Source organism: Balaenoptera ricei, chromosome 10, assembly GCF_028023285.1.
Source record: "Balaenoptera ricei isolate mBalRic1 chromosome 10, mBalRic1.hap2, whole genome shotgun sequence".
NCBI lineage: Eukaryota > Metazoa > Chordata > Mammalia > Artiodactyla > Balaenopteridae > Balaenoptera > Balaenoptera ricei.
In genome coordinates this window covers 22,393,188-22,406,021 of record NC_082648.1, presented here as the reverse complement: position 1 = coordinate 22,406,021, position 12,834 = coordinate 22,393,188, and the positions used below count along the sequence as shown (strand labels likewise).

Genomic DNA, 12,834 nt, shown 5'->3' with positions numbered 1-12,834 from the left:
ATGAGTACCTAAACAAATTTCTGTACTAAGGCATTGCATTTTCTTTGGTTGGAAAGAAAGACAAGAATGAGGAATCAGGGGAACCAAAAAGGATTTTTATCTCTAGTGAACATTTGGTTTAGGTTTGTTTTTATCTTGTTTTGCCAGTTTTTGCTGTTGTTATTGTTGCTGTGTTTTCCTATTCAAGTATTTCATTATTCCCGAGAAGAGAGAATAAACCAGTGTATAATTTTCACCCTAAGATAAATGGCCGTTTTATCAGGGGAATCGTGCTCAGAGTCCGGATGCACCGAACTCGCAGAGTTGCTCTGGTGACGCCTGTGTGCCTGTGTGCATGAGCACTGCCTTCCCCGTGCCTCACCACCTGTCGTGGAGAGGTTTTTGGACTCGGGGGAAGTTCAGTCCTTGATGTACATCCAGCCAAGTATGTCTTCTCAATAGACGCTTCAGGATTGATTCAGATTCTATCTTTTGTCTTTGCCTAGATGACCAAATCATCCCGGTTTGCCTGCTACTTTCCCAGTGCAATCACTGAAAGTCACCTATCTTGGGAACCCCCTCAGTCTTGGACAAACTGGGACTTAGGTCACCCCTACTTTCATGGACAAACAAGTTTTCTCTATGTTTTGTTTCCTCATTAGTTACCTGAGGCCAAAAAAGAGTAAAAATTTCTTCCTTTGTACTTTCCAATTTGTTTTTTTTTGGGGGGTGGTGGGTGATAACTGGGGATGTGCACACAATTTTAACCACTTCTGACTAAATTTTCTGTAAATATAAGTTATTTTAGAATAATTTTTCGTTTTATAGAAAGGAAAAAAATCCAGTTCAACTTGATGATGAAGGAGGCAGGACATTTTTACGGGTCCTCATCCATCTAATCATGCATGACTACCCTCCTCTGCTATCAGGAGCCCTGCAGCTGCTGTTCAAGCACTTCAGCCAGAGAGCGGAAGTTTTACAGGCATTTAAACAGGTGAGATTCAGTAGCCCTCAGTGGTTCCATAGCAGAGGCTCTGAAAATATTGTTTATAACATCCAACCTGACTTCATGGTTGCAGAGTTAATGAGACTGCAGCTTTTCCTGGGGACACTTTCTATTTTTAAAGATAGATATGGCCTTGTCTTAGGCCAAGACACGGTCTATTTTAGAAAGAGATCCCCACAAGTGATTTTTCAGTTAATATCTTTAATGTAAATGACAGGCACTAAGATTTAGGAAGGCACTGGGAGATAATACCATATTAGGAATTTTGTTGCCAGTGCTGTTAATTTGACCCCAGATTTTACTGATAAATTTGGGTAATGCACTGAAATAAATGTCGTGATTGAAAAAATGTAGAAATCCAGGGCTTCCCTGGTGGCGCAGTGGTTGGGAGTCTGCCTGCCAGTGCAGGGGACGCGGGTTCGAGCCCTGGTCTGGGGGGGTCCCACGTGCCGCGGAGCGGCTGGGCCCGTGAGCCACAGCTGCTGAGCCTGCGCGTCTGGAGCCTGTGCTCCGCAACAAGAGAGGCCGCGATAGGGAGAGGCCCACTCACGGCGATGAAGAGTGGCCCCCGCTTGCCGCAACGGGAGAGGGCCCTCGCGCAGAAACGGAGACCCAGCACAGCCAAAAATAAATAAATAAATAAATAAATAAATAAATAAATAAATAAATAAATTTAAAAAAAAAAGAAAGATGTCTCTGGTAAAAAAAAAAAAAAAAATGTAGAAATCCAAAAGAAAGGAATTGTGATGGATCTAATCTTTTTCTTTGTCGTCTTTGAATGATATCAATCTTGAGACCATTAATGAGAACTATCTCAGGGCTTACATGTATTTCACTAACATTTATTTAATAGAGCATTGATCTTCATTAGGAAGTTTTACAAGGATACGTTAAAATATGAAATAATTAAAAGAGTAATTATATAAATACAGATAATTATTCATATATTTGTAAATGTCACACAATACATATAAATTTAGGTTTAGACTGTATCACTGTTTTCTTCCACTTATTTTTATGCTTCTACCTCTTTTCAAATAGAGAGAGTCTCAGAAAAATTAACTTTAGCAGTAAAATTAGAGTTAGGGTATCTCTTATTTTAAATTAGTCTTTAACACTTTAAAAAGCTTTGCTAGGGCTCACTTTTTTATATGTATAATTCTTCATAACATGTGAATATATTGAGTAGAGTTCACAGATACTTTCAGGGGAATTTTCATGATCAATATACATCTAAAATATGTAAAATATATGTAAATATATGTAAAATACCCATAGATATTCTAGAAATACTAAACTTCAACTGACGGGCAAATATGTTAAAAAGACTTGGGATTTTTGACATAAATGAAAGAGGAATAAAGGAAATTCCATAAGTAAATTAAGTAAACTAAGGTTTGCAATTCTGTTTCCAGGTGCAGTTACTGGTGTCCAATCAGGACGTAGATAACTACAAACAAATCAAGGCAGACCTAGACCAGCTTCGACTAACTGTAGAAAAATCCGAGTTATGGGTTGAGAAGAGCAGCAGCTATGAGAATGGAGAAATGGGTGAAAATCAAGTAAAAGGTGGTGAAGAGCCAATTGAGGTCTGTTTTCAAGATCTATTTTGAAATAATCCAAACAATATCTTTTAAGTCAGCATAAAATTTCCATTTGCCAAATCAAATATCTGCATAAACTTGTACTTTGGTTAATTCTTGTCAATTGCTCTCACTTGTTACCTCATCTGACTACTTTTTCACTCTTTCTCCTTCCCACTGTAAATCCTATAAGCCAGGAATCAGGACAATAGGAGGGAGTGAGGTGGAGAAAAAGAGGAATAGGTCTTAAGCTGAGACCTGTACAGAGAGGGGAATTTTTGTTTCTACCATTCATGGTGGCTTTTTATTGGCAACCTATAAAACATTCCTTTTATTATTGAATAACCTTATAAATATGTAAAAATATCCAATGGAAGGTCAATATGCTTTATTACCAGCATGAAAATCCCCCAAATCTGTTTTCATCTACAGAATGGTAAGACGCTGATCATAAATCCTCTGTTATATTGGTTTTAATTTTCAGTAGGTTAATTAGTTGCTGCTTTCAGATTTTGCTAAATACTAAATGAACCATAAAAAATTTTAAGCAGTGTTTTAGTAGACTAGTGCCAACACTATAATTGATAATGTATTGAGTTTCTTAAATACCTCTCTAGTGTTTTATTTAGTTGTTATTTTATTATATTTTATTTAACATCTTTATTGGAGTATAATTGTTTTACATTGTTGTCTTAGTTGCTGCTGTATAACAAAGTGAATCAGCTATATGTATACATAATCCCCATATCCCCACCCTCTTGCCTCTCCCTCCCACCATCCCTATCCCACCCATCTAGGTGGACACAAAGCACCACGCTGATCACCCGTTGCTATGTGGCTGCTTCCCACTAGCTATCTATTTTACATTTGGTAGTGTATATATGTCCATGACACTCTCTCACTTTGTCCCAGCTACCCTTCCCCCTCCCCATGTCCTCAAGTCCATTCTCTGCATCTGCGTCTTTATTCCTGTCCTGCCCCTAGGTTCTTCAGAACCATTTTTTTTTTTTTTTTAGATTCCATATATAGGTGTTAGCATAAAGTATTTGTTTTTCTCTTTCTGACTTACTTCACTCTGTGTGACAGACTCTAGGTCCAACCAGAGGCTGAGTAATATTCCAATGTATATATATGCCACATCTTCTTTATCCATTCATCTGTCGATGGGCACTTAGGTTGCTTCCACATCCTGGCTATTGTAAATAGTGCTGCAGTGAACATTGTGGTACATGACTCTTTGAGGTATGGTTTTCTCAGGGTATATGCCCGATATTGGGACTGCAGGGACGTATGGTAGTTCTATTTTTAGTTTTTTAAGAAACCTCCATACTGTTCTCCATAGTGGCTGTATCAATTTACATTCCCACCAACAGTGCAAGAGGGTTCCCTTTTCTCCACACCCTCTCCAGCATTTATCGTTTGTAGATTTTTTGATGATGGCCATTCTGACTGGTGTGAGATGATATCTCATTGTAGTTTTGATTTGCATTTCTCTAATGATTAATGATGTTGAGCATTCTTTCATGTGCTTGTTGGCAATCTGTATATCTTCTTTGGAGAAATGTCTATTTAGGTCCTCTGCCCATTTTTGGATTGGGTTGTTTGTTTTTTTGTTATTGAGCTGCATGGGCTGCTTGTACATTTTGGAGATTAATCCTTTGTCAGTGGCTTCATTTGCAAATATTTTCTCCCATTCTGAGGGTTGTCTTTTGGTCTTGTTTATGGTTTCCTTTGCTGTGCAAAAGCTTTGAAGTTTCATTAGGTCCCATTTGTTTATTTTTGTTTTTATTTCCATTAGTCTAGGAGGTGGGTCAAAAAGGATCTTGCTGTGATTTATGTCATAGAGTGTTCTGCCTATGTTTTCCTCTAAGAGTTTGATAGTGTCTGGCCTTACATTTAGGTCTGTAATCCATTTTGAGTTTATTTTTGTGTATGGTGTTAGGGAGTGTTCTAATTTCCTTCTTTTACATGTAACTGTCCAGTTTTCCCAGCACCACTTATTGAAGAGGCTGTCTTTACTCCATTGTAAATTCTTGCCTCCTTTATTAAAGATAAGGTGACCATATGTGTGCAGATTTATCTCTGGGTTTTTTATCCTGTTCCATTGATCTATACTTCTGTTTTTGTGCCAGTACCATACTGTCCTGGTTACTGTAGCTTTGTAGTATAGTCTGAGGTCCCGGAGCCTGATTCCTCCAGCTCCGTTTTTCTTTCTCAAGATTGCTTTGGCTATTCAGGGTCTTTTGTGTTTCCATACAAATTGTGAAATTTTCTGTTATACTTCTGTGAAAAATGCCAGTGGTAGTTTTATAAGGATTGCATTGCATCTGTCGATAGCTTTGTGTAGTATAGTCATTTTCACATTGATTCTTCCAATCCAAGAACGTGGTATATCTCTCCATCTGTTGTAATCATCTTTAATTTCTTTCATCAGTGTATTATAGTTTTCTGCATACAGGTCTTTTGTCTCCCTAGGTAGGTTTATTCCTAGGTATTTTATTCTTTTGGTTGCAGTGGTAAATGGGAGTGTTTCCTTAATTTCTTTTTCAGATTTTTCATCATTAGTGTATAGGAATGCAAGAGATTTCTGTGCATTAATTTTGTATCCTGCAACTTGACCAAATTCATTGATTAGCTCTAGTAGTTTTCTGGTGGCATTTTTAGGATTCTCTATGTATAGTATCATGTCATCTGCAAACAGTGACAGTTTTACTTCTTCTTTTCCAAATTGTATTCCTTTTATTTCTTTTTCTTCTCTGATTGCCGTGGCTAGGACTTCCAAAACTATGTTGAATAATAGTGGTGAGAGTGGACATCTTTGTCTTGTTCCTGATCTCAGAGGAAATGCTTTCAGGTTTTCACCATTGAGAATGATGTTTGCTGTGGGTTTGTCATATATGGCCTTTATTATGTTGAGGTAGGTTCCCTCTATGCCCACTTTCTGGAGAGTTTTTATCATAAATGGGTGTTGAATTTTGTCAAAAGCTTTTTCTGCATCTATTGAGGTGATCATATGGTTTTTATTCTTCAATTTGTTAATATGGTGTATCACATTGATTGATTTGCGTATATTGAAGGATTCTTGCATTCCTGGGATAAATCCCACTTGATCATGGGGTATGATCCTTTTCATGTGTTGTTGGATTCTGTTTGCTAGTATTTTGTTGAGGATTTTTGCATCTATATTCATCAGTGATATTGGTCTGTAGTTTTCTTTTTTTGTAGTATTTTTGTCTGGTTTTGGTATCAGGGTGATGGTGGCCTCATAGAATGAGTTTGGGAGTGTTCCTTCCTCTGCAATTTTTTGGAAGAGTTTGAGAAGGATGGGTGTTAGGTCTTCTCTAAGTGTTTGATAGAATTCACCTGTGAAGCCATCTGGTCCTGGACTTTTGTTTGTTGGAAGATTTTTAATCACAGTTTCAATTTCATTACTTGTGATTGGTCTGTTCATATTTTCTATTTCTTCCTGGTTCAGTCTTGGAAGGTTATACCTTTCTAAGAATTTGTCCATTTCTTCCAGGTTGTCCATTTATTGGACATAGAGTTGCTTGTAGTAGTCTCTTAGGATGCTTTGTATTTCTGCACTATCTTTTGTAACTTCTCCTTTTTCATTTCTAATTTTATTGATTTGAGTCCTCTCCCTCTTTTTCTTGATGCGTCTGGCTAATGGTTTATCCATTTTGTTTATCTTCTCAAAGACCAGGTTTTAGTTTTATTGATCTTTGCTATTGTTTTCTTTGTTTCTCTTTCATTTATTTCTGCTCTGATCTTTATGATTTCTTTCCTTCTGCTAATTTTGGGTTTTGTTTGTTCTTCTTTCTCTAGTTCCTTTAGGTGTAAGGTTAGATTGTTTATTTGAGATTTTTCTTGTTTCTTGAGGTAGGTTTGTACAGCTATAAACTTCCCTCTTAGAACTGCTTTTGCTGCATCCCATAGGTTTTGGATCGTTGTGTTTCCATTGTCATTTGTCTCTAGGTATTTTTTGACTTCCTCTTTGATTTCTTCAGTGATCTCTTGGTTATTTAGTAACGTATTGTTTAGCCTTCATGTGTTTGTGTTTTTTACATTTTTTTCCCTGTAATTGATTTCTAATCTCATAGTGTTGTGGTCAGAAAAGATGCTTGATATGATTTCAATTTTCTTAAATTTACTGAGGCTTGATTTGTGACCTAAGATGTGATCTATCCTGGAGAATGTTCTGTGCGCACTTTAGAAGAAAGTGTAATCTGCTGTTTTTGGATGGAATGTCCTATAAATATCAGTTAAATCTCTCTTGTCTATTGTGTCATTTAAAGCTTCTGTTTCGTTATTAATTTTCATTTTGGATGATCTGTCCATTGGTGTAAGTGAGGTGTTAAAAGTCCCCCACTATTACTGTGTTACTGTCGATTTCCTCTTTTACAGCTGTTAGCAGTTGCCTTATGTGTTGAGGTGCTCCTATGTTGGGTGCATGTATATTTATAATTGTTACATCTTCTTCTTGGATTGATCCCTTGATCATTATGTAGTGTCCTTTCTTGTCTCTTGTAACATTCTTTATTTTAAAGTCTATTTTATCTGATATGAGTGTAGCTACTCCAGCTTTCTTTTGATTTCCATTTGCATGGAATATCTTTTTCCATCCCCTCACTTTCAGTCTCTATGTGTCCCTAGGTCTGATGTGGGTTTCTTGTAGACAGCATATATATGGGTCTTTTTTTTGAATCCATTCAGTAAGCCTGCGTCTTTTGGTTGGAGCATTTAATCCATTCACGTTTAAGGTAATTATCGATATGTAGGTTCCTATGACCATTTTCTTAATTGTTTTGGGTTTGTTTTGTAGGTCCTTTTCTTCTCTTGTGTTTCTCACTTAGAGAAGTTCCTTTAGCATTTGTAGTAGAGCTGGTTTGGTGGTGCTGAATTCTCTTAGCTTTTGCTTGTCTGTAAAGCTTTTGATTTCTCCATCGAATCTGAGTGAGATCCTTGCTGGGTAGAGTAATCTTAGTTGTAGGTTCTTCCCTTTCATCACTTTAAGTATATCATGCCACTCTCTTCTGGCTTGTAGAGTTTCTGCTGAGAAATCAGCTGTTAACCTTATGGGGATTCCCTTGTAATTTACTTGTTGTTTTTCCATTGCTGCTTTTAATATTTTTTCTTTGTATTTAAGTTTTGATAGTTTGATCAATATGTGTCTTGCCGTGTTTCTCATTGCATTTATCCTGTATGGGACTCTCTGCAGTTCCTGGACTTGACTGACTACTTCCTTTCCCATATTAGGAAAGTTTTCAACTATAATCTCTTCAAATATTTTCTCAGTCCCGTTTTTTTCCTCTTTTTCTTCTGGGACCCCTATAATTCAAATGTCCGTGTGTTTAATGTTGTCCCAGAGGTCTCTGAGACTGTCCTCAATTATTTTCATTCTTTTTTCTTTATTCTGGTCTGTGGTAGTTATTTCCACTATTTTATCTTCCAGGTCACTTTTCCATTCTTCTGCGTCAGTTATTCTGCTATTGATTCCTTCTGGAGAAATTTTAATTTCATTTATTGTGTTGTTCATCATTGTTTGTTTGCTCTTTAGTTCTGCTACGTCCTTGTTGAGTGTTTGTTGTATTTTCTCCATTCTATTTCCATGATTTTGGAACATCTTTACTATCATTATTCTGAATTCTTTTTCAGGTAGACTGCCTATTCCCTCTTCATTCGTTTGGTCTTGTGGGTTTTACCTTGCTTCTTCATCTGCATATTTCTCTGTCTTCTCATTTTGCTCAGCTCACTGTGTTTGGGGTCTCCCTTTCACAGGCTGCAGGTTCGTAGTTGCCGTTGTTTTTGATGTCTGTCCCCAGTGGGTAAGGTAGGTTCCATGGGTTCCTGGTGGAGGGGCCTGGTGGCTGTGTTTTCATGGATGAGGCTGGATCCTGTCTTTCTGGTGGGCCAAGACCATGTCCAGTGGTGTGTTTTGGGGTGTCTGTGAACCTAGTATGATGTTAGGTAGCCTCTGTGGTAATGGGTAGGGTTGTGTTCCTGTCTTGCTACTTGTTTGGCATGGGGTGTCCAGCACTGTAGCTTGCTGGTTGTTGAGTGGAGCTGGGTCTTAGCATTGAGATGGAGATCTCTGGAAGAGTTCTCACCGACTGATATTACATGGATCCAGGAGGTCTCTGGTGGTCCAATGTCCTGAGCTCGGCTCTCCCACCTCAGAGGCTCAGTCCTGACACCCAAGCAGAGCACCAAGACCCTGTCACCCACACAGCTCAGAAGAAAAGGGAGAAAAAAAAGAAATAAAGAAAAATAAAATAAAATAAAGTTATTAAAATAAAAAAACATATTATTAAAATAAAAAATAAAAGAAGTACTTTAAACAAAAAAAGAATAGAGCAGTTGAACCAATAACAAATCCACCAATGATCACAAGCACTAAAAACTAAACTAAGATAAGCATGTAAATCAGAAAATAGTCAGTCTCATACAGCAAACCCCAAGTCTACAGTTGCTCCCAAAGTCTACTGCCTCAGCTTTGGGATGATTCGTTGTCTATTCAGGTATTCCACAGATGCAGGTACATCAAGTTGATTGTGGAGATTTAATCCACTGCTCCTGAGGCTGCTGGGAGAGATTTCCCTTTCTCTTCTTTGTTCGCACAGCTCCTGGGGTTCAGCTTTGGAATTGGCCCCGCCTCTGTGTGTACGTCTCCACCCAGACAGGATGGGATTAAAGGAGTGGCTGATTAGGGGGCTCTGGCTCACTCAGGCTCACTGAGGAGAGAGGGGTACAGAATGTGGGGCGAGCCTGTGGTGGAAGAGGCCAGCGTGATGTTGCACCAGCCTGAGGCATGCTGTGTGTTCTCCCGGGGAAGTTGTCCCTGGGTCACGGAACCCTGGCAGTGGCAGGCTGCACAGGCTCCCGGGACGGGATGTGTGTATAGTGACCTGTGCTTGCACACAGGCTTCTTGGTGCCTGCAGCAGCAGTGTTAGCATTCCATGCCCATCTCTGGGGTCTGAGCTGATAGCAACGGCTTGCGCCCGTCTCTGGAGATGTTTAGGTGGTGCTCTGAATCCCCTCTCCTTGCGCACCACGAAACAGTGGTCTCTTGCCTCTTAGGCAGTTCTAGACTTTTTTCCCGACTCCCGGCTAGCTGTGGCACCCTAGCCCCCTTCAGTCTGTGTTCACGCAGCCAACCCCATTCCTCTCCCTGCGATCTGAGCTCCGTAGCCCGAGCCTCAGCTCCCAGGCCCCACCCGCCCCGGCGGTGAGCAGACATCTTAGGCCGGTGCGTGCTGGTCGGCAGCGATCCTCTGTGTGGGAATCTTTCTGCTTTGCCCTCTGCACCCCTGTTGCTGTGCTGTCCTCTGTAGCTCCGAAGCTTCCCCTCCACCCACCCCCTGTCTCCACCAGTGAAGGGGCTTCCTAGTGTGTGGAAGCTTTTCTTCCTTCACATCTCCCTTCCAGAGGTGCAGGTTCTGTCTGTATTCTTTTGTCTCTGTTTTTTCTTTTTTCTTTTGCCCTACCCATGTACGTGGGGAGTTTCTTGCCTTTTGGGAAGTCTGAGGTCTTCTGCCAGCATTCAGTAGGTGTTCTGTAGGAGTTGTTCCACGTGTAGATGTATTTCTGATGTATTTGTGGAGAGGAAGGTGATCTCCATGTCTTACTCCTCCGCCATCTTGAAGGTCCTCCTTAGCTCTTATTTTAATCTGCAGGATTATAAACTATTACTATTTAGAGAGGTTTACCTACCCCGAGTCTTCTGTTTCTTGGAATACCTAAAATATTTTGTAGTGCAAGGTGATGAGCAGGAGGTAATTAGTGGGAGGGGGAGGTAATTAGAGTCATCAAAATGCTAAAATGTTCCAAAGGGAAATTCAGCGGTGGGTAACTACTTTCTACTTGTCTCAGGACTAATTATCACTGATCTGCACAACAGTTTTGACTTAATCCTTTAGGAACTTTTTCTGTGATTTTATGTTGTAAGTTAGTAGAATGTAGAATTTCTAAAGCTTTTTTTTTTTGGTTAAAGTAGAGTTCTTCCATAGTATATTTAAGAAATAAGAGAAATTTCAACATTTATTTTGTATTTGCTGTACACAGACTCTTATAGCAGACACTGTCATGCATGGTATATCTTTTAAAATGTTACAATAAACTTTGGAGATAGTTATAAAGATCACGTTTCTGAGCATGAATCAACTGAAATTCAGAAAACCCAAGGGTTTTCTCATTGTCAAGCAGCTCTATGTGATTTTAACTCAGGTCTTTTTGATGATAAGTTCCAGGCCCTTTAATGTAAAATTGCACTTTCTGATATAATACTTTGTTATTTAGAGATGTATCATGCTTGAGCAAAGTTAGAATACCTCTTTCTTTTACAAATACATATTTTGTAAATATTCTAGAGGATAAATGTAATGTTGCTTCCCCTTTCAGAACATTTTATTCTTTTATTTTAATAGAGAATAGGTCTAAACCTCAGGAAAATGCAGTATGCGTTTGTAAAAGTTTGCCCCCCAAAATCACTGAAGAGTAGAGGTGAGATGTTCCATGAAGGATGTTAGTCACCGGTGTGCAGTTTAAGTTCCCAGTCATGAGGGAAGTGGAGAAAGAACCTCTTTTATAATGTATATCAATGGCATCCTCATAGCAGTTTAATAGACAGTTTGTATTGATGGGAGAAAGAAGATGAATAAGTCATCTGAGGATAGTCATCTTATTAAAGATAAAACTACATTACATGTGGGCTATAAAACTATTTTTCTAGGGACTTCAGAGGAATACAAGTCAGTGAAGCTGAAATGTATTTATTTATTTGTTGACTTCAGGATTTATCAGTTCAGCAAATGGTAATAATTTTCGGTACTTAAAGCAGGAAGTGATTTAATACAAGGAATTAAATTTTTGAACAGTCTGGAGGAATACAGTTTAGAGGCTGCCACTGGACTATTGATTTCAGCATCAAACAATCATAGCTATGATTCAGAGGTGAAGAAGCTGCTTCGGCTACTGCCAACACTGCTGCTGCCACCGCCACTGACTCATACCTTAGAAGCCTGTGGCCAGATAATGGGACCCTCAGATCTATTGGGATTTTCTTTTCAGCCCTCATAGCCACAGGAAGATGGCCTTGAATGGATAGTGTATTAAGAGTATAGGTTTTAGAGTCTGAAGCTGTATACAGTCACTAACTGTATGTGTGACTTTGGGCAACTTATTTTATTTCTTTCAGTTTTATTTTCATTGTCTTTTCAATGGACTTAATAATGGTACTTAGGAGGAGGGGGCAAGATGGCGGAAGAGTAAGACGCGGAGATCACCTTCCTTCCCACAGATACAGCAGAAATACATCTACACGTGGAACTGCTCCTACAGAACACCCACTGAACGCTGGCAGAAGACGTCAGACCTCCCAAAAGGCAAGAAAATCCCCACGTACTTGGGTAGGGTAAAAGAAAAAAGAAATAACAGAGACAAAAGAATAGGGACGGGACCTGCGCCAGTGGGAGGGAGCCGTGAAGGAGGAAAGGTTTCCAGGCACTAGGAAGCCCCTTTGCGGGCAGAGACTGCAGGTGGCAGAGGGGGGAAGCTTCGGAGGAGAGCGCAGCCACAGGGGTGCGGAGGGCAAAGCGGAGAGACTCCCGCACAGAGGCTCGGCGCCAACCAGCACTCACCAGCCCGAGAGGCTTGTCTGCTCACCCGCCGGGGCGGGCGGGGGCTGGGAGCTGAGGCTCTGGCTTTGGTGCTAGCCGGGAGGGAGTCCGGGAAAAAGTCTGCAGCTGCCGAAGAGGCAAGAGACTTTTTCTTGCCTCTTTGTTTCGCGGCGCGCAAGGAGAGGGGATTCAGAGCGCTGCCTAAACGAAATCCAGAGACGGGTGCGAGCCGCGCGGCTATCAGCGCGGATCCCACAGCAACAGGGGCGCAGAGGGAAAAACGGAGAGATTCCCGCACAGAGGCTCAGCGCCGAGCAGCGCTCACCAGCCCGAGAGGCTTGTCTGCTCACCCGCTGGGGCAGGCGGGGCTGGGAGCTGAGGTGCGGGCTTCGGTCGGATCGCAGGGAGAGGACTGGGGTTGGCGGCGTGAACACAGCCTGAAGGGGTTGGCGTGCCGCGGCGAGCCGGGAGGGAGCCGGAGAGGAGGTCTGCAGCCGCCGAAGAGGCAAGAGACTTTTTCTTGCCTCTTTGTTTCGCGGCGCGCAAGGAGAGGGGATTCAGAGCGCCGCCTAGACGAACTCCAGAGGCAGGCGCGAGCCGCGGCTAACAGCGCGGACCCCAGAGACTGGTAGGAAACGCTAAGGCTGCTGC

At 40.7% G+C, this 12,834-nt stretch overlaps 1 protein-coding gene across 4 annotated transcripts in view; it reads left to right on the top strand.

The window, feature by feature from the left end:
• The window catches only part of ITPR2 (inositol 1,4,5-trisphosphate receptor type 2), a 524,073-nt gene that overhangs the window by 214,428 nt on the left and 296,811 nt on the right, over window positions 1–12,834 (top strand). For all 4 annotated transcript variants that reach the window (XR_009505331.1, XM_059935504.1, XM_059935506.1 and 1 more), the window contains 2 exons: window positions 808–973; window positions 2,401–2,574. Coding sequence is in view for 3 of the 4 variants with exons in the window: in XM_059935504.1 (XP_059791487.1) it covers window positions 808–973; window positions 2,401–2,574 (340 nt within the window). In the remaining variant the exon portion in view is untranslated. The remainder of the gene's footprint in view (window positions 1–807; window positions 974–2,400; window positions 2,575–12,834) is intronic.